General features: G+C 38.8%; 1 protein-coding gene across 1 annotated transcript in view; it reads left to right on the forward strand.

Annotated features, from left to right (window-relative positions):
• Positions 1-5,359: 5,359 nt before the first annotated feature.
• Positions 5,360-22,910, forward strand: part of LOC110105818 (mitochondrial-processing peptidase subunit alpha) — a 27,386-nt gene continuing 9,835 nt past the window's right edge. Inside the window, exons 1-11 of the mRNA XM_020835464.2 lie at positions 5,360-5,533; positions 6,837-7,082; positions 7,170-7,466; positions 7,545-7,712; positions 7,820-7,987; positions 8,084-8,164; positions 8,304-8,370; positions 8,562-8,659; positions 20,582-20,654; positions 20,734-20,804; positions 20,898-20,947. Coding sequence (XP_020691123.1) covers positions 5,495-5,533; positions 6,837-7,082; positions 7,170-7,466; positions 7,545-7,712; positions 7,820-7,987; positions 8,084-8,164; positions 8,304-8,370; positions 8,562-8,659; positions 20,582-20,654; positions 20,734-20,804; positions 20,898-20,947 — 1,358 coding nt within the window. The 5' untranslated portion in view covers positions 5,360-5,494. The remainder of the gene's footprint in view (positions 5,534-6,836; positions 7,083-7,169; positions 7,467-7,544; positions 7,713-7,819; positions 7,988-8,083; positions 8,165-8,303; positions 8,371-8,561; positions 8,660-20,581; positions 20,655-20,733; positions 20,805-20,897; positions 20,948-22,910) is intronic.

Consider the following 22,910-nt stretch of genomic DNA (forward strand, 5'->3'; position numbering starts at 1 on the left):
GCAATCAGATAAGAGAGAGGGTCTAGCATTTATGAGACACCAAGATTTTTACGTGGAAAACCCTTGAAAAAGGGGGAAAAAACCACGGGGCCTAGCCCAGTTTGAACGAATCCACTAATATTTGCAGTCGATTACAAATGAGGCACTTCCTTGGGAGAAGGCCTTAGCTTGATGCACATCTTATAGAGTACATTACATGATATAAATACAAAGAGTTACTATTGACGTATTCGCTTCGTTGGAAGGACTGTAGTCGGTGGGCGACGGAAGTCAGGAGGACCGTAGTCAGCTGGCGATGGAGGTCATAAGGACTGTAGTCTGCGGACGACGTAAGCCAGGAGGACCGTAGTCGGCGGGCGACGGAGGTCGGAAAGACTGTAGTCAGCGGTCGACATAGGTTAGGAGGACCGTAGTCGACGGGCGACGGGGGTCGGAAGGACTGTAGTCGGCGGGCGACGTAAGCCAGGAGGACCGTAGTCGGCGGGCAACGGAGGTTGGAAAGACTGTAGTCGGCGGGCGTCATAAGTCAGGAGGACCGTAGTCGACGGGCAACGGAGGTCTGAAGGACTGTAGTCTGACGACGAAGATCAAAAGGACAGCGTCAGGTAGAAGTCCAACAATGAAATGAAATGCATCTTTGCATAGACATCCAGCGAAGTCCGATAACCGGTAGAAGTCCAGCGTCGGGTAGAAACTTGGCGAAGAGTGAAGGTCCGACGCCGGGTAGAAGTCCGACGTCTGTTGGTGGCAGAGGAGAGCTCCGGCTTCACTTGGGCGGAGTTTCGGCGTCAGGAGGGAACTCTGTTGTAAATTGAGAAGAATTTCAGCATCACGTGGAAGTTGGGCAGAATTCCTGCGTTCTCCCGAATATCACGCAGAATCCCGACGTGTTCGGGAGGCAGGACAAACTCCGATGGTGGTCAAGGAGGAGAGGATTCTCCTTTTCCCCTTTCTCCTCTTCTTCTTCTCTCTCTTCACTTGAGTCCTCTTTGTGTAGAATGGGGGATATATTTATAGTTTTTCTGGAGTGACATGGCTTGTAAATAGGTGTGAGATCATGGGCGAATTGAGAGTGGTTTGAATGGACGACCGATATTGAACCATTCGATTGTGCACCGTTCGTTGGACATTTAAAGACCTTAATGATGTCGCAATTCAGTGATCTTGGGCTCGTTGGATTTGTCTCATTGAGCAGCTCGATTCGAGTATAAGCTCGTTAAAATCGGAGACCGTTTGGTAACTCAAATTGCGGTTTGAACCTTCCAACATCGGTTCGGGTCCTTGATTCGGACCCATTTGGGCTCGGATTGGGTTGAATTTGGTGTCGTTGGGTTCGTATTTCCGAGACGCTCAATTTGACTGTAAGTTTGCTGAAATCGGAGTTCAGGTGCTTCTGAATTTAATTTTTGAAGTTTCCGATTTGGGTTCTGCATCGAGATTCATGCCCAACCAAGATAATTTCATGATAACGTATCAATCATTTTTTTTTAATTTTTAAATCCATTTGTGTCGAAGCTATCACCACTTGCTTGTTCTCCTATGTCTAATCAATAAAGATAACTAAATAAGCAATAAGCTGCGTCTTTGATGAGACTATACTCTAACTATGCTTTATAATCATTAAAAAAATCTAGGATTAAACCTAAGCAATTTATTTCTAATCTATGTTTAGGGAAATTCATGATCCCGAGTTTGACAATGCCCTCTTAGTAAGTATGTTCGTCTTTATGTATTCCTATGATTTGGAAAAAAAAATTCTTCGTAATCCAGGTTTAACTGATATGTCATCAAAAAATTTCACCCGAAGATATTTGGATTGTGTATTAGTATCATCACAAGTTACATCTTGCTCAATTACTCCAATCTTTCTTTCAAAATATTTCTTTATATCCATAATGATATATATATATAAAAAATTAAAAACAAACAAACTTATTCAAACAAAATAGTGATGTCAATGCTCTCTGTTCTATTATAACTATGGAATGAGGATGCATCATTACGCCAACGGGTTGGAGAACCGCGACACTATGAACTGAATATATTTTGTATTTTCGATGGTTGAAACATTATTTATTATATTTTATACTATTTGAGTAAAAATAGTGATTTAGGTATTTTGATGCAATTATATTATTAATGCAATCATTGTGAATGAGTATGAACACGTGAATGAGTAATAATTGGTTGTTATTACTTTTATAATATTATGTGTGTAGAACAAGAAGGGCTTGTTTATTATTTAGATTGGTTGGAGACTATTTTATATGTATAAGAATGGTATGCTGACATGCTTTCCTACACATATTATGATTTGTTGTGATATCATCTACTGATTCACAGGATTTACTAATTCAAAGTTATAAAGAGAAACTACTATGCTGACGGGCAACAATGACGACTCTGATTATTGAAAGCCACATGAACACTGAATTAAGAAAACTTATTAAAAAAATACCACTCAACTCAAAATTCCTTACGTGTTTAATATGATTGCTTAAACATGTACATAAGGCTCTGATTTACTATTACTAATTTACTATTAGTTATTCATCATTATCAATTTACTGTTATTAAGAATGTGATTAAGATACTGATTCGAGACTGATGCAAAATAACTTAACAACATGTGCACTTCTATACAATCCATGATAGTACTGCATTGTCATAGATTTCTAACAATTTTCATAAAATACTTCTATTTTACTAATTCTTATGATTTCCTTATGCTTGGATAACATTGCTATGACGTTTAGTTTAAGAATGATGATCTACATCCTTACTGTTTTGATTTATGTACTGTAACAATTTATACGCTTTATTAGTTACCGTATGCATTTTATTATTTCTGCACCTACGTAGATTCATGATCATATTGATTGATACTGTTATTAACTGAATGATTTCATGCACACTTTTTCTTTTCCATGCTTTGAATTAAGTAGTAGGGTCTTAGTTGCCTGCTAGGCTTTATAAGCTCAATATAAATGATTTAATGATTTCAAGTTAGGGAAAATGTTTGGATGTATGAGATTGATCAAATATGTGATTCTTCAGGTTTTACTGTAGTTTTGCCTTTTCGTTATTCTTTTGAGTCCATAAGTGGGTTGACAACGTATTATATTTATATAACTCCTTGCTAGTGTACACAATAACAACAACAATAATATCAAGCCTTTGTCCCACTATGTGGGGTCGGCTACATGAATCCTTTTTCGTCATTGTGTCCGGTTAAAAGTCGAATTTTCATTTAAATCTAATAAAAAAGATCATTTGTAATTTTTTCTAACCAAGTCTTTTTAGGTCTACCTCTACCTTTCTTAACATAAGTCGAATCTAATACCTCAAATTTTCTAATCGGGACATCGGAAGGCCTCCGTTTAATGTGACCAAACCATCTAAGGTGACTCGCTCTAATCTTATCTTCCATTGGAGCTACTCCAACCTTTTCACTTATATGCTCATTTCATATCTTATCTTTAAGGGTCAAGCCACTCATCCACCTAAGCATCCTCATCTCTACAACACTTAACTTAGTATTATGCTTCTCTTTTAATGGCCATCATGAGGCACCATACAACATTGCAAGTCTCACCACCATCTTATAGAATTTTCCCTTAAGTTTGAGGGGGACTTTTCTATCGCACAATAAGCCCGATGCATTCCTCTACTTCAACCATCTAACTTGAATTCTACTGATAATATCTCCTTCCATTTCACCATCACCATGAACAATAGAACCAAGATATCTAAAACGTGTACTCTTATTAATGACTTGATTGCCCAAAGTCACAATCCCCTCACTAGGACTATTCCTACTAAAATTATACTCCATATATTCAGTTTTAGATCTACTCAAGTGAAAACCTTTAGACTCTAAGGTTGACATTCCATAATTCATGTTTACCTTGAACTCCCTCTCTAGTCTTATCAACAAGAAGAATTTCATCAGCAAAAAGCATACACCAAGGTACATCCTCTTGCAAATGTCTAGTGAGAACATCCATGACTAAAGCAAAAAGATATGGACTTAAGGCTCATCCTTGATGTAATCCAACCGAATTATGAACATACTTGGTCTAACCACCTTGTGTTTGAACACAAGTAATAGCTCATGCATACATATATTTAATGATTTGAATATAAGCGTTATTAACTCATTTCTTTTCAAAAACTCTCCATAGCACTTCTTTTAGAACTTTATCATATGCTTTCTCTAAATCAATAAATATCATATGTAGATCCTCCTTATTCTCTATATATTTCTCCATCATACCTCTCAATAAAATGTATTGCTTCCATAGTATACCTACCCGTCATGAATCCAAATTGATTTTGAGAAACATTAGTATCACGCCGTAACCTATTCTCCATAACTCGCTCCCATAATTTTAAAGTATGACATATTAATCTTTGGGTAATTAACTCATATGTATATTGATATTTTGATTAATATATTTATTTTTGCTCATGGTTTATTATTAAAAGATATTAGATAACTCTACTTAATATTATAAAAAAATATAAAAGATGCAACTTTGTTTAAATTAGATTTTAGGATGTGACATGAATGACTTAGGGCACCCAATACATTATATTTATACTTGCTCATAAAATTTTCCCATTTAATCCAATCTCAGTTGTTAGAATTAAAATTGCTAATGACATTAGTCATTGTAAGTTGCTCAATGCAATTCATTATTGCATTCAAATATTGAATCATGATGAAAAAAAAAAACTTATCAAATGGATCAATAACGTCCATTCTAATAAAAAAACCTGAAGAATCGAGCTAAGATTATTTAGTTCTAGCTAAGGTCGAGCTTGACTCGTTGTCGAGCTCGTTTGGAAAGCTCGAGTTTACCTCGATTTCTTAGTTTTAAATTAAAAAAATTTATGTTTTTCTTGAATTTTTATTTTAATAAAAAATTAATTTAAAAATATTAAAATATATCGCATAATACTAATTTTATTGAATTTTTAAATATACGTTAAGTTAATCGAGCAGCTCAACGAGCTTTTGAGCTGAGCGAAACTAAGCTCGAGCTCATTTAATCTACGAACTCGAACTTGAACTCAAACTCGTGGTTCAATAAACTAGGCTCCTAATCTCGAGCCTACTTACAAACAAACTTACAACCTATTTACGCTGGATGCATGGAGCACAATTCTCTTTACAAAATCATGAACGCAACGCTTGCAACCGGAGTCCTCCGTCAACACCGCGAAGACTTTTCGGTTGTGACGCTCCGCAACCCTGTTTAATAAATAAAAGCGAGTATGGAGCCGTCGCAGGATTACGTTGATCAAACGGTTGATATTCTCAGGGTTTCACAGTTATTTATATTTTAAATTTACACGCGGAGCAGCGGAACCGATTGGCGGAAGCAGGCGCTGGTCCATCTAGGTTACCTTCTCGCTTTTCCGTCCGAGATTCATTCGCGAACAGGGGCAAATTCGAAGGTTTTGATCTTCTGTTGTCGCGGCTACGAACATGTATCGCGCTGCCATTTCCAACCTCAGAGTTCTCAAGGCCAGCTATCGCGAAACCCTAACTCTACATTTCTGTTATAGATCCATTTTTGGAAGTTCTGTTTAGGTTTCGTGTTGTAATGTCAGTACCAGTGATTTTTAGACATTTTCGCCATCTTCTTAAATCGTGAGCTTGATGAGTGATAGGCTTTGTTTTGTGATTGGTTTATATTGATTAAAAAAATGAGTTCCGTTCTCTACTTTCTATCTGAAATTATCACAATAATGCTTAGAATGTTTTTTCCCTTTCCTCTTCATTTTGTTTCTGTTATTCTCTCTGTTATAGCGTCTTTAAGTCATTCATGTTTTTTAAATCATTATTTTTCCCCCTTGTCCCAATTGATGGCTTTTATGTTTAGCCACGGTACGAGCACACAAGTGAACAATGCATGGCGAATTACATTGAACAAACTAGGATTCACATTAACAAGCAATTATAAAAAATATTCCTACTTTGTCATATTCAGAGTTTCCTACAGTACAATATAGAGAGATTCATTTGAATTTTCTTCTAGTTTTTTGAATTGGTATGCAAAGTAATGCGTCTTCACTTCATGTACAGTTTTATAGTTGTGAGCATGTTCTGATAAATCATTTTTTTGGTTGTTAGAGCTGTTTTATGGATGTTTTTAATTTGTTTTCCCCTCCTTTTTAAGTCCTTTTTTGTGATTCTTGAGGTTGATACATTATAAAATAATGTTTGGACATTCTTAGATTCAAATCTATCTATGAGTGATATCAAAATTTTACTAATAAGTATGGACCAAACCAAAAAGAGAAAGAGAATATAGAGGTAGAAAGAGAGATTAGAGAGAGAAGATATAAGTTTTCACTAGATTGTTGTAAAAAACTTCGGATTGATGTGGCAATGAATGTGTCAGGCTCATTCTATAGCCTTGGATAAACCTTGTAGAAAGCGAATATTTTCTTTGGAAAAGCTTTTAATATTGCATTTGAAGGCTGTCTTTTTTACCTTTGAGGAAGCAAAATGTATTTGTGTGGCCTGCAATTATCATACCAAGTTCATCTCGATCAAGATTTCCCTTGTAAGTGTTTCCTTAAGAAGCTAAAATTCAGTTTGTCAGGTATAACTTTATCCTTAATCAACAACTGAAGTTTGAGGTTATTAGTCGTGATTTTATCCTTGTATAAGAGATTTAGGGCATCCGCTATCTCATATTGCCATATATCTTTGTACAGCAAAATTTTCTATGCTTAATTTCTGTTGGGACACCAATTGATTTAGTGTTGCTGAACACACTGGGTTATACCAACATCTGATTCATTATATTCGTTAATATCAGCAACATGGACAAGGGAACCGGGTTTTTCGAGCTTCTGAGAGATTTGCAAGTACAGAAGTAGAAAAAAGGTCCTCAAGTGGCTTCTTTAGCTGGCTTACTGGTGAAAAGTCTAATCAGCTCCCCCCTCTAGATTACCCACTGCCAGTTGTTGCACTACCGCCTCATCTTCCTGATTATGTGGAGCCTGGCAAGACAAAGATCACAACCCTTCCAAATGGCTTTAAAATTGCCTCAGAAACTTCTCCAGTATGAGTTTACTGTTGTTTTTCAGCAGCTTGTACTGAATGCGTCTGATAGCTATCATTTTATCAACTTATTTTGTTTAATTGTCAGAGTCCAGCTGCTTCAGTAGGACTGTATGTTGACTGTGGATCAGTGTATGAATCACCAAATTCCTTTGGAGTTACACACTTGCTGGAACGTTTGGCCTTCAAGAGCACAACTAACAGGAGCCATCTGCGCATTGTGCGTGAAGTCGAAGCAATTGGAGGAAATGTCAGTGCTTCGGCTTCCCGGGAACAAATGGGATATACTTATGATGCTTTAAAAACATTCATGCCAGAAATGGTTGAGGTGCTCATTGATAGTGTCAGAAATCCTGTTTTCCTTGAATGGGAGGTTAATGAACAGGTATCACATCCATGATAAGCCTAGTAATACCTTTCTGTTAGTCACTTGTGTGTTACTCTATTACTTGTTACTGTACAGGTAAAGAGAGTAAAGTCAGAAATAGCAGAAGCTTCCAACAACCCACAGGGTCTGCTTTTGGAGGCTATACACTCTGCCGGATATAGTGGTGCATTGGCGATTCCTCTTTTGGCTTCTGAATCATCCTTGAATTATTTAAATAGCAGTGCTCTGGAACAATTTGTTGCTGTAAGTTTGTACTTCCTTTTTTTTGTGTTACATTTTGTTTAGTTTGTTCTCCCATTTGTTTTATGCTCACCACCTTTTGTATTAATTTTATTCCTTCTGAATACTAGGAAAACTATACTGCTCCAAGAATGGTACTTGCAGCATCCGGTGTGGAACATGAGGAATTAGTTAAACTTGCTGAACCACTTCTATCTGATCTTCCCAAGGTTCATCAACCAGAGGAGCCAAAATCTGTTTATGTAGGAGGGGATTATCGTTGTCAAGCTGATTCTGCGGTGCATATGATAATTTGTTATTTCATTTACATTTTTTTGTTATTCCTTCAGACCATTTGATTTTTATATTTTGTCAAACTTTCTATCTTATAACAGAGTACACATCTGGCTCTTGCTTTTGAAGTTCCTGGTGGCTGGCATAAGGAAAAGGATGCCATGGCTGTAACAGTGCTTCAGGTATTAATGAGTTTTAGTCCAAGCAGTTTACTGCAGAATTTAATGCCTAGCATCATGTGGATTATACGATTCACTTTAGAGCTTATTGATCTTTGTAGGAATAGGTGAGCCAATTTCAATATTCCTTTTTGTTTTGCAGATGCTTATGGGAGGTGGTGGCTCTTTCTCCGCTGGAGGCCCTGGAAAGGGAATGTACTCTCGTCTATGTGAGTTAATCCTATCTTGGCCTGCGCTTCTTGACCTGCTTTGGCGATAGTTTGCTGTTATCTTTTTGCAAGCTTCATTCTACACCTTTTTTATTATATTGACATGCGTGGTCAGGTTTATACTAAGATTATCTATTAAGAATATAATTGATTTTTGTTTCTCCTAACAAAATTGGTTGGTTAATATACAGATCTCCGTGTGTTAAATGAATTTCAACAGATTCAGTCGTTCTCAGCTTTCAACAGTATCTACAATAATACTGGCATTTTTGGAATCCATGCAACAACTGTAAGATCATTTGTTCCTCATTATTGATGACTTTTACTTATTTTTTAATAAAGAAAATTATGCAAATACCACTAAAATAAACTTTATTTACATATCTAACACCCAAGTAAAAGAATGAACTAGCAAACTCATGCATGCACATGCCATGACCAGATAATTTACAATTTGATTAAACAAGAAAAATTTTAATATAAATAAAAAGTTTTTGAATGTTAGTTTTGCAATTAGGAAGATTTTGTTACGTGAGTGATGAGGACATCCACCGTACATTTCGACATCGACAGGATCGTAGATCGACGGCTACGATTCATAGTTTTTATTTATACAATGCATTTCTTTTATTTATTTTTTAGTTTTCCATTTGTACCCCTATGAGGGATTTGTTTCATGTTGTAGCATGAGGGCATTTGTGTCTTTTACATTTTATGCTTTGGAGGCCTATATATGAAGGCCTAGTCTTTGTATTATTTGCTAATGTTAATGAATGAAATTTTCTATTATTGATCTCTTTGTGAGTTCGTAAAACTTTCCAAGATCTCTTTGTGAGTTCTTGAGGAGGTGGTGCTTGTAGATCTCTTTGTGAGTTCTATTGGAGGTGGTGCTTGAGGTTTGTAGCTCCGGATTTTCCCGATTTTCTAAACCTATCTTTCCCTTCTCTACCTAACCAAAATTTCCCTTCCACCCAACTTCCTCCATCGGCCCCAGAATTCCACCGTTGGCCCCTTGGTTCCAGCCTTGCCGCCGGCCCCCCTTGATCCTCCCGCTTTTGAATTTCAAATCCCTCTTGATTAATTCACTTTTCTAATTAGTCCTCCAATTAGGATAGTCAATTAAGGGGATTAAAGCCTATTTTGAAATTCAAATTCTTTTCCCTCTCATATTAAACCAATTTGGGAAGTTACCTATAATATAATCAAATCTGAAATTAAAATTCAGATTTGATTAGAGTTATTATTAAAACATGGGCCCACTTACTTAAATCCCAAGCCTCTCTCACCTCCTTACATGGCCGGCCACCCTACCCTCTCTCTATCTATCTCTCCCATTAATACACTTTAATTCCCCTTCCCTCCTAGCCTAATTTCAAATTTCAAATTCTGAATTTGAAATTAATCATCTCTTTATTTGGAAAAATGAAATTAAATTCAGGATTATTCCCTCCCTCCACCTCTTCCACCCGCCCCTAATCATCCTCACCCGAGCCCCAACCCGACCACCCTCACAGTTCACCTCCTCCCTCTCCCTCTAGCTCACGGCCAAGCCCCCTTCCCAAACTGCCACTTCCACCTCTCCTCTCCCTCTTCTCTACATTGGTGCTCCTTCATCTCCCGACAAGAATGCATGGCGGATTCGGAAGTTGATCACGGATTCCTTTACGTATCTCAAGAGGAAGTCGACATCATTCAATCACCGTTCTTCGATCCCGGATTTGGGTCCGAAGGCACCGTCGAAGAATACGTGGAGCGCATTCTTTTTACTTTGGTGGACGTCATCGAAGAGCAACAACCTACACAATCGTGGAAGATCGCTGGACGACCACCGATCTCTCCAACTCCGACCAACTCTCCGTTGATCAAAACCTCTGGCATCCTCTGTCTTGCAGTGGCATCATTGGGCTTGCTTACTTTTGTCCTCCGCTAAACCTACTTCCAAAGAACGACGAGAGGGAAACTTTAAGGTGAAAGTTCTAATTGTTAAGTAGTGGATTATTGTTAATTGCATGTTTGTTTACTATTTTCTTGTCATTATGTGGGATCGCTCTGTTAATCTAATGTGTAACCACATGCTAGAAGCAAGTCAATAACTACGAAAATTGGAAATCCTAACTTAGTGAATCATTAATGTTATAATGTCATTACGGAAACAAATTTCTTAATAATACCCTGCAATTCCATTGGTTGTTTCACATCAATAAGTAATTTCCCTATTTTAATATTACCACTTCTATGAGTTTCCTTTCAATAATTTTCATTCTAGTTTTAAAATTTTTTAGTTCTTTAGTTATATGTCTTCATATAGATTTCTTCCTCTAACTCACCATTAAAAAAATCATTTCCCCATAGATAGAAATTTTTATTGAGAATGTTGATGTTCGAAATGTCATAGACATATAACTGTGATGTTTGCATGTTTTTGGTATGTAACACTTGTATTCTTTTTTAGTTAGAGAGTATTCTAGATAAACGGATTTTTGGGATTTATGGTTTAGTTTACTTCTGTGGTTATCATGAATGTGAGCAAAGGAAGTACAACCAAAGACCTTTAATGAGATTACATAGATAGATCATGTGCGTGGAGTGTTTAAAGGTGTGCCAAAATTGAGGAACTGAATTGTTATTTTGTTTATTTAATATTATACAGTAAGAACATCATCTCCCTATAATATATCATTTGTAAGCACGTTGCTCTAATTACTAGAAGGTGATGCTTCTTTATTTAGCAATCCTATTTTTTGAGGGGTTATTATGCAAGAATCTTGGTGTGAGATTCCATTGTAAAAAAATTTCTTGAGTGGATGTAAAATATTCTGTTCCGTTATATGTACTCAAAGTTTTTATTTTTGCATCAAATTGTGTTTTAATCCTGGATGAACATTTTTGAAAACTTGTTCTGTTTCAGATGTTTCTTTCAATTGATAGATATACGAACACACTTGCGTTTGATCATCAATAAATTTGATAAATCATTTTTTCCCGTTAGGTATTTATCTTAGATTTAAATGAGGATTGACTCTGAAGAGAACATAATGAAGAAAAAGAATTCATGTAGCCGACCCCACGTAGTAGGATAAAGGCTTGATGTTGTTGTTGTAGGTGTTTATCTCATAAGGGACCCTATATATGACTATGGGTTGGTGTAAAGGGATATGAGACTTGGTAATTTTTGGAAGGAAGATGATAGGAAATACTTGAGTTCGCAAGTAACCCTAAGGGTAAACTTGAGTTCTCAGCAATCCTAACACCAAACGAAGAGCAAATAGCAGTAAATCTGCTGTCCACAGCAGAAAAACAGCAAAACCACAAGGAAATCTAAGAGAAAACTCAAGAAGAAACTTGGATTTCACTAGACGATGAAGTAAATTAGCAAAGATATACTTGTTCTTCAATCCGAGAGGAAGAACAACTCTCCAATCTCCGCAATCGCCAAGAGCCCAAATCACAAGAAACTCTAGATCTCCAATTGTCATTCAAATTCAAGATGATCCCCAATTCCCTCTTCCCCCCATCTCCTAATTAAACAAATTAATCATAAAGGACAATAATAAACTTCCTAAAACAGCCCCCCAAATTCAAATTTTCCCTCCTAATAGCAATTAATACAAGTTTGGACCACCCTTTGATCTGTTCCGGCATGAATAGACCTGGACCGGTCCAGCCGGCCCCTATTGAGCCGGCGGCTTATCAGATACATAGGAGAATGTGTAATAATGAGTTGATCATTGTTATCTAAGAATGGCTAGAGTTTCTACCTTATTTAAGATTTTGGTTATGCTTAAAGGGGCAGAGTGTCTGGACCTTTTGAAGTTTGTGTATAGGAATGCCAAGATGATAGGTAAATATTTTATCAAACTTATATTTCATTTGAGAGTTATCCCTCTGAAGATGAGCTTGATTGAAAAAACTTTGCTTCCCATAAACTGCTACAATTTTTTTTTTTAAAGTAAGAAATTTTTTAATGATAGGATGATAGTTATACTTGCACCATTTTTGAGTGGAGGAATACCCAATGAGGGCATAATTGAGAGTTATAGGATCAGATTTTCTTTGTATTGTTTCTATTGGAATAGGCCATACATCCAAAGATTTTTGGAGAAATTTTTAAGAGAAAGTTATTTATAGGGAAGCTAGATAATTTATGATTTTTGAAGCCAATCTTCTTTGAGGGTATTTTATTGATCATGTATGTGACAGGTAGGACTTCTTCTCTCCAGTTTCTTTTTTGGCATTAGATTCTGAAAGATGAGAGCCCCGATGACTTCTAGAAGATGTTTTTTTTTTCTTTTTACCCAGGGAAGTGGTTAGACTACATGGGATCCCTGAAGAGGCAGAATGATGCGAGGTATTACACCAATACTCCTCCCAAGGCAACCACTTCGCCCACATCCGTGGTGTTTCAGAAGCGAAACACCTCAAATAAGTCTCCAGACTTCGATTTACTACCTCTATCTGCCCATCTGTTTGTGGATGGTAGGCGGTGCTTCTGTTGAGGATAGTCTCATGCAGCCGGAACAATTCCCTCCAAAATTGGCTGAGAAACACCTTGTCTCGATCTGACATTATCGATTCAGGGATCCCATGTAGTCTAACCACTTCCCTGATAAATGCTGCTGCCACTGACACCGCAGTGTAGGGGTGTCGCAATAGGATAAAATGTGCATACTTACTGAGTCTATCTACCACCACCAGGATAACAGTGTATCCCTCTGATCGCGGTAAGCCGTCGATGAAGTCCATGGACACTTCCTCCCATACTCTATTGGGAAGTGCCAAGGGTTGCAGTAGTCCCCCTGGAGCCATAGACATGTATTTGTTCCTTTGGCATACTTCACATCTTGCCACCATTTCCTCTACATCTTTATGCATCACCTTCAAGTAAAGCTCAGATGCCAGCCTTCTATATGTCTTATGTATCCCTGAATGACCTCCCACTGCACTGCCATGGAACTCTTGTAACAGCTGAGGAATATGTATTGAGGTTCTTGGCACTACAAACCTTCCTTGATACAACAACCTCTCCCCTTCAATGTAATAACCTGGATGGCTACTCTTGTCTTTCCTAAGATTATCCCTGATTTTCTTTAGCTCTTCATTCATCATGCTCTCCTCTTTGATGGCTCCCCAGTCTACCATCAGTGACACTGATACAACTAACTCTTGGAGTTCCCCCACACATCTAGATAAAGCATCAGCTGCTTTATTTTCCAAGCCCGGCCTATACTGGATCTCAAAGTCATAGCCTAATAACTTGGATAACCATCGCTGATGCTCCTCAGTGACCATTCTTTGCTCCAACAAGTACTTCAGGCTTCTCTGATCAGTCCGGACGATGAAATGTCGTCCCAAAAGATAGGGTCGCCACTTCTGAATCACCAAGATAATGGCCATCATCTCCCTCTCATATACTGACTTCAGTCTTGCCCTGGTTGACAACACTTGACTGAAGTATGCTACAGGTCTGTGGTTCTGCATCAGTACTGCCCCAAGTCCATATCCTAATGCGTCCGTCTCTACCACAAAGGTCTGATTGAAATCCGGTTGAGCTAAAACTGGTACTGTCGTCATGGCCTGTTTCAATTTCTCAAAAGCCTGAGTTGCTGCCTCTCCCCATAGGAAGTTGTTCTTCTTCAACTGCTCGGTCAACGGCCAGGCAATGGAGCTGTACCCCTTCACGAATCGCCGATAGTACCCCGTCAACCCTAGGAATCCCCTCAGCTCCTTTATGTTCCTAGGCTTTGGCCACTTCTGCATTGCCTCAATTTTACTCAGATCTACTGCCACTCCTTGGGACACCACATGTCCCAAGTATTCCACACTGGTATGGGCAAAGCTTCACTTCTTCAAATTAGCCTTTAACTGGTGCTCCTGTAGGACTTCTAGAACCATCCTCAATTGTTCCAAATGTTCCCCTACAGTTTTGCTGTACACCAGGATGTCATCAAAGAAGATCAGGACGAACTTCCTGAGGTACTGCTTAAATATTCTATTCATCAAGGATTGGAAAGTAGCCGGAGCATTAGTCAACCCAAAGGGCATCACCAGAAACTCATAATGCCCTTCGTGTGTTATGAATGCTGTTTTTGGCACATCGATTTCCTTCATCCTGATCTGGTGGTAACCTGATTTTAAATCCAACTTAGAGAATAACACGGCCCCATGCAGCTCATCAAGTAACTCATCAATCACCGGAATTGAGAACTTGTTTGGTACAGTGCCCTTATTCAGAGCCCTGTAATCCACACAGAATCTCCAACTCCCATCCTTCTTCATGACTAGGAGGACCGGACTAGAGAAAGGGCTAACACTTGGCCTGATGATCCCTGCCTCCAACATCTCTCGAATCAACTTCTCAATCTCGTCCTTCTGGATCTGTGGGTAACGGTAAGGGCGGACACTGATCGGTGTCTCCCCTTCCTTCAAAGTGATGGCATGCTCCAGCTCCCTCTGAGGTGGTAAACCCTGCGGAGGTTGGAAAACCTCCCTGAACTGCTATACGAGAGGCTGTACTGATGAAGGAATAGTGCCTTCTTCCTCATTCTGATCCCTTCCAAACGGTGTAACTCCACCAAGTATCCTCCCCCTTCCTCCTGGATGGTCCGGATTAGGATTTAAGTGACACCCCAGCCTTGGTCAGCCCAGCATCACCTTGGATCACTCTTTTCATTCCCTCCATTACTAGCTCCATCCTCAATGTCCCCCAATTGATCTTGGTTTTCCCCAAGGTCTGCAGCCATTTCATCCCCAGGATGACATCCGTACTCCCCAATTCCAAGGAAGGAAGTCTTCCTTTACATAGACCCCTTGAATCTTCAAAACTACTCCTCGACAAACTCCTCTACCCATCTTTACCTTCCCCGTGCCCATCACCACACCATAGCCTCTGGTATCCACTAACTCCATCCCCAACAACTCAACGATCTGGTTGGAAATGAAATTGTGGGTTGCCCCACTATCAATCAACACAACCATCTCGCGGTCAGCTGTCTCTCCTCTCACTTTCATAGTGTGACTCGGGGTGAATCCCACTACAGAGTTCAGAGAGACTTCTGCCACATCCAGGTGTAGCTTCTCCTCCCCCTCCTCTTCAGATATGCTTCCACCTCCCTCCTCGTCTTCCTCATCTTCACATACAAGGAGGACCTGAAGAGTTCGGTCATTGCACCTGTGCCCCGACATGTACTTCTTATCACATCTGAAGCACAATCATTTCGCTCTCTTATCCTGTATTTCTTTTTCCGTCAGCTTTTTGAACTGTCCCCCATTCCCCCTTCCAGCCTTTTCCCTGGATACTTCCTTCTGACCACCTGGTGCCCCCCCTTTTGATGGTAAGAAGGTGGTAGTCATCTTGTATAATCCTCCAGAATAGTTCCCTCGAGCTCCCCTCTATGATTTCTTCTGATCTTCCACCAACTGCGCCAGCTCCATAGCCTTTCCAAGGTTCCTCGGCTCCAGCACCCTGACTGTTGTTCGGATCTCCAGTTTCAGCCCTTTCATGAAGTCTCCAGTTTCAGCCCTTTCATGAAGTCTCCAGTTTCAGCCCTTTCATGAAGTTCCCTTCCAAGGCTGACTCTGAAATGTGATCCAATCTGCTAGCCAAGTACTTGAACTTGTCCCGGTAGTCTGCCACGGTCCCCTCTTGAGTCAGAGCAAAGAATTGCTCATAGAAGTCTCCTCCATCATTGGCTCGGAAACGCTCCAATAACAATCCTTGAACTCTCTCCAGCTGCGAATGGGCTCCCTCCTGTCACGCCACTGATACCAGGCTAAGGCTTTTCCCTCCAAGCACATCCTCGCCGCTGTCAATTTCTTCTCCTCCGTCAGCCCATTGACAGCAAAATATCGCTCCACCTTATAGATCCACCCATGACCGTCCTCGCCCTCAAAGACGGGCATCTTAAGCTTCCTCACCCTTGGATCTCCTCCATTTCCCCGATATCCTCCATAACCTCCCATCCCTCGATGGGGAAGAGCTCCCCAGGTGTCCCGATCGTCCCTCCAACGATTATACTCGAACCCCTCTTCATACTCCCCCCTTCTTCTTCGAAATCATCATCTCGATGTTGAATTCCTTCAAATTCAGCACATCGACGATGAAATTTCTCCATTCTTCCCTCAAAATCAGCTCCTCGATGAATTCAGTACCTCGGCGATGGAATTCCTCCCTCCCCCCTTTAAAATCAGCACCTCGACGCTGGATTCTTTCGAATTCAGCACCTCGGCGATGGAACTCTTCCCTTCTGCCGACAAATTCAGCCTCTCGTTTCTTGTATCCCCTGCTCAACTCCTCCCTTGAAAGCGGTTCTAGCGGAGGCATTCCATCATCTCCCTCTAAAACTTCCACTTCCGGATTTTCCCTACCCCCAAACAGGTTAGGGTTTCCTCCCCTTCCATGGCCGCCGACGGTTTCAGATGATGCCGGTTTTTGTTTTTCTTCCATCATTTTTTTCATTAATTCTTCTAGCGCGGCAAATCTTCCATCCATCTTCTCATAGATTGATGAAAATTGATTTTGAAATTCTGAGATTTTATCTTCGAAACCGTCTTCAATTTCCCTAGCTCTCCTCCCAAGACCTCAACTTTTCTTCCGGCCATAGTATCTTCTTAGAACTTGAGAAATCTTCTTCCGATTGAGACAAATCTCCCGCTGAAATTTAAGAAATCCAGCCGCCAACGGTCCCAAATCGACGCTCTGATACCAATTTGATAGGAAATACTTGAGTTCGCAAGTAACCCTAAGGGTAAACTTGAGTTCTCAGCAATCCTAACACCAAACGAAGAGCAAACAGCAGTAAATCTGCTGTCCACAGCAGAAAAACAGCAAAATCACAAGGAAATGTGAGAGAAAACTCAAGAAGAAACTTGGATTTCACTAGACGATGAAGTAAATTAGCTAAGATACACTTGTTCTTCAATCCGAAAGGAAGAACAACTCTCCAATCTCCGGCAATCGCCAAGAGCCCAAAGCACAAGAAACCCTAGATCTCAAATTGTCATTCAAATTCAAGATGATCCCCAATTTCCCCTCCAATCTCCTAATTAAACAAATTAATTATAAAGGACAATAATAAACTTCCTAAAACAGCCCCCCAAATTCAAATTTTTCATCCTAATAGCAATTAATACAAGTTTGGCCCACCCATGATTCCCGCCCCCTTGCTTGGTCTGTTCCGGCGTGAATAGACCTGGACCGGTCTAGCCGGCCCCTCCTGGGCCGGCGGCTTATCAGAAGAGTAGAATGTTTGCTTGCGTAGTTGACAAATTTCAGTTTAAAGGAGTCTCTGTTATAAAAAATGATAGGAACAAAGTTAGTAAACATGAAAATCTTGGATGGCCAAGCCTACGATTCCATTACATTTTTTTTGTTCACCAGAAGGAAACTCACAACTTGCATTTTCAGATTGTTTATTTAGTTAGTGTTTATTTCAAAATGGTGAAGTCCCTCACTTTTTTAGCATTCCCAATGTTATTCCAGAAGTCAGGTCCTAAAACAAACGAGGAGGCTTGAAAAATGAGTACTACACTTTAAATGTTTTGTCAACATACTAATATTGAGAAGATTGCATATTAAATTTAGAATATGCAAAACAGAGTGAATTTAAATGTTTTGATTGATTTGTACAGCTCCAGTTCCAGTTATTGTTGTGAGAAATCCATTATCAATTTTCTCCTTAATGCATTGCACATTTTATTAACAGTGGAATAATAGATCTAAGACTCTTTGATGTCCATCTCCATTGAGTTCACAATCCGTGCCATCACCATCGAGTTTTGTGCATCCCAAGTTTGAAGTGAATGATTGCTAGTATTAAATTTCTTTGTTGAACCATCAACATAGCCAAGATGCTTATTACAAATAAAACACATAACGACACCATTAAAGAAAATTATGGTGATTCAAAATTATGATTGTATTTTGGAGAGAATAAATTTAGGGAATGTTTGGTTTCAAGTAAAAGGGGTGTAAAGTATTCCAAATGCAGGAGTTTTAAGAATATTGGTGTTTGATTTGATGTAAAACAAATGCAGTGTAAAGTTTTGGTGTAAATTTTAATGTTTTGATTGATTTGTACCGCTCTAGTTCCAGTTATTGTTGTGAGAAATCCATTATCAATTTTATCCTTAATGCATTGCACATTTTATTAAGAGTGGAATAATAGATCTAAGACTCTTTGATATCCATCTCCATTGAGTTCACAATCCGTGCCATCACCATTGAGTTTTGTGCATCCCAAGTTTGAAGAGAATGATTGCTAGTATTAGATTTCTTTGTTGAACCATCAACATTGCCAAGACGCTTATTACCAATAAAACACATAACGACACCATTAAAGAAAATTTTGATGATTCAAAATTATGATTGTATTTTGAAGAATAGATTTAGAGACGGACTATTTGGTTTCAAGTAAAAGGGGTGTCAAGTATTCCAAATGCAGGAGTTTTAAGAATATTGGTGTTTGATTTGAAGTAAAACAAATGTAGTGTAAATTTTTGGTACATTTGAAATTCACATGCTAGTTCATTTTTGGTGTATTCAGAACTCCTTAGATTTGAGCAATTTTCAAATACTCCATAATTTCATCGTCATTGTCGTTGCTCGCCATCAGCCCCCACCACTATCCGTCATCGCTTGTCATCACCGTCAACCTACGCAGTTTATCACCACCAGCCACCGCCGCCAGCCACCGCCGCCACCCTCGCCAACCACCACCATTGTCACCCACCTCCGGCCGCAACCACCATCCACATTGTCCACCATCTGGCCACATTTGCTGCCACCCCCTATTAGCCACCATCATCGCCTGTTGTCGGCCACCTCCATTGCTATCACCCACTGTTGGCCACCCCACCACCCACTACCGGCTATTGCCACCACCTGCGCCGACCAAGACCGTTGACACCCTCTCTGACCAGCACCCCCGCCATCCACTGCCACAGCCATCGGCCGACACCACCCTCCACCAACAATGTTGCTCACTGCTGCTATCTTTTTTAGGTTTTACATTACTTTTATTTTACTTCAAATAGATTCTACACTACTTTCATTTTACTTCAAACCAAACAAGAAAAAACATTTATCATGCATTTATTTGTCACTCATCCAAAGAACATCAAAGTATTCTTTTTTGCACTGCATTCCTTTTACAGCCAACCAAAAAGCCACGCCATAGGAAAAAGTTGAATGAGTTGCAGTAGGTGAACTTTTATGAACAAGCTGAGTTTGTTGAAGAAACCTCCGAACTCATCCCTACGTTTACCCGTTAAAGCTATTTTGTAGATCTTTCTATCTCAAATAGACCTTGGTTCTAATACCATGAAACCAAAGATGATTCAAGATGGAAAATACTGTAGGTAGAGTAGGAAAACAGTGGAAAACATTGCTTATTTTATTCATACTCAGCCTTCAAGTCATGATACATGCAGTCAATTTTGCTAGGTATTGAAAGCATTGCACAGCATTTAACTTAGGGAATTCACCTATAAGATATGGAGAGAATCAATACTATTCACCCTATTTATAGATATCAAGACAGTTAACACGACCAACACATTAAGATAATACATTGAATCAAGACACAAGCCTTATTTGGAGAGGAAGTAGGATTTGAGATTCCTACAATAATTTTTTTTTTCATAGTAATCCACTTCACTCGGATGAGCACCTATGGTGACACGTAGCGCCTGGGCATTGAGCAGTGGTATTGAAATGTGTGTATTTGCGCTCTTCTAAAAATACTACTGTTAGTTCCTCTGGTGTAAAAGAGCACTTTTTACAGCACTAACAGTTGTATTTTTTGAAGTACCTGATCTAGTGCCTTTTGCCTTTCAAGTGACTTTCCTAACTATGCAGTTGTGGAGCCAAGAAACTAGTGTCTTAATGCATATGCCTGAGCTTTGTCATGCCCTTAATATATTTTGTCATGCCCTTAACATATTTTGTCATGGTGTATTCCAGCCTCAAAAGTTTGAGACATATGGTCTTAAAAGCTTTTCTTTATCATATTCATAACAGCGATATCAAAATTATCCTGGTAAAATTGAGGTCATAGAGGCATTCATTGTTTGTAATTGTTTTCTGATTTAGGTATATTATAGAAGTTCCTGTATTCCTTTTTGTAGTAAACTTTAAATGCTTTTGTATAAACCTTGGCATCCTCTAATCCGCACTTTGCACAATACTTAATTTTGAATTTTAATGCTAAATCAGAGTTCAGATTTCGTTTCAAAAGCTGTAGACTTAGCAGCCCGGGAATTGCTAGCTGTTGCGACTCCTGGACAAGGTTAGGTGATGCTTCCATCTTATTATTTCATTTTAATGCATCCGGAGCTTTTGCTAAATGCTATTGCTTTCTTTGCCAGTTAGTCAAATTGAATTAGATCGTGCTAAACAGGCAACTAAGTCGGCAGTTTTGATGAACCTGGAGTCCAGGGTTTGTATTTCATTATGTATTTTCAACTTTCAAAGTGTTTCAAAGAAATGCTTCTCGATCAGCTTTAGGGACTTATTGTCATGCGTATTGCAGATGGTAGCATCAGAAGACATTGGGCGGCAGATTTTGACATATGGAGAAAGGTCTGTCCTTTATCAATATGTTCCTCATGTTGCTTTAATGTCTTGTTGTGAGGCCATATTTGTTGGTATTTACAGTGTAGAGTTGCCAAACTAATATGGATGAGTACTAGTTATGGAACATGAAATTTAGCAAGAATATTTGTCAACTGCAAGCTGTAAATGAACCCTCTTGCATATTAGTTATAATATACCCTCCCAAGAAGAGAAGATGCTAAATGCTGTTAATTTTTGTTTTTTTAAAGTTTTGTCTTCTAAACATTTTTCGCTACATGGATGGTTCTGGTCACAGTCACATAAAACGGCGGCCTTCCGATGACCTGGTTAGGAAAGTAGAGGTATTAAATTTGACTTATGTTAAGAAAGGTAGAGGTAGACCTAAAATGACTTGGATAGAGAATATTAGAAATGATCTTTCCTTGTTAGATTTAAACGAGAATTTGACTTTTAACTAGACACAATGGAGAAAAAAGATTCATGTAGCCTACCCCACGTAGTGGGGCAAAGGCTTGATGTTGTTGTTGGATGGTCCTGGTCACAAAGGATGCGGATGCTGCTCAAAAATCAAAATTTATTCAAGCAGCATTGTTAGTTGTAGTTCATGTACTTATTATTCTAATCATCATCCTTATCATTAGACTAATGCTACCTATTTTGGGGTTGGCTTTATGAATCTTCATTTTCTATTTATTTATTTTTTAGGTGTTGCCTGAGGTGTTAATTCTATGTTGCTTGAATATTTTTGAATAAGTTTCATCCTTAACAGCTTTGGATTACTCCTAGTTTCACATTAGTTTATCATGTCTTATTAATGTATTTTCTACCGTCTCTTGTAAATGCTTAAATGATGCAAAGCACCACACGATCATCATCTGTTACATCATGTTACTTTACATTTATGTTTCACTTTTATTTTATGTTATAAAGGCATGTAAAGTCCTTATTTCTCATGAGAAATTTAGTTCTAATGTCTTATATGACGATTTTGCCATTATGAAATACTGGCCTTCTTGTAGTTGGTTTCTTTTTTCCTATCCTCTCGTATGTGAAGTATCTCGTTCTTGGCTGAATAATATTATCCATCTTCTTTGATATCTCTCCCAATGACCAATTCCTCCACTTTCTCCGCCAAGGCATCATCAATATTAAATGCTTCCATATTCACATCAAGTGGTGCTGGAGCCAAAAATATTTGCTTCGATCGCTCTACATAAGTCCTAAAAGCTGATTACATCTCTCAATTTTTTTGTCCTTTCCTACTTTAGTTGCAAATTACCTTTGTTTTTGTGCCTACTATATTGGTTTCCTTGCCAATTTTTCTTTATGTTAATGCATCCTCTTTACATTTTGATTCCGATAACACTTTTCATGGTTGAGATTGGTCTCTCCTCTTTTTTGCATGCTGAACACTATTGCTATGAGAGTTGGGATAAAAAATGTTTTGAACCCCAAAAAAAATTGTCCGCATCACCTCTGATTCCTTCGTGCATACACATTGGATGAATCTTATGCTTATTTTGGCAATTCATGTGGATGAATCTTATGCTTATTTTGTTATGTAAGGTCGTCATTATAGATAATATTATGATTATGTTAATGATTATGCATCCTCTTTTCATTTATATGAACCTTATAAAAGCTCTCATTATTGTGGGCTCCGAAAATTCGGCCTCGGCCTCCACTCTCTTTTCTTATTCGGCGAGGGAGTTTTAACGAACTAAGTTCCGAGGTAAATTTTGGAAGGCAGATGGGTTTGTAGATAAGACACTACCCAGAGATTTCGCCCTCATTTTGTGAGGACTTTATGATCTGAGTTCTGGTTTCCTATAGGCGCAAGCCCCTATAGTGAATTACCCCTCCCAATAACGAGAGAGAACTTTCAATTTGAACTAAACGAATTCTTTCAATTTGTTTTTCTTACCGTCGTATCTGGATTGAGACTTAGGTAAATGTTTTCTTCATATAT

This window comes from Dendrobium catenatum, unplaced genomic scaffold, assembly GCF_001605985.2.
Source record: "Dendrobium catenatum unplaced genomic scaffold, ASM160598v2 fragScaff_scaffold_390, whole genome shotgun sequence".
Lineage (NCBI taxonomy): Eukaryota > Viridiplantae > Streptophyta > Magnoliopsida > Asparagales > Orchidaceae > Dendrobium > Dendrobium catenatum.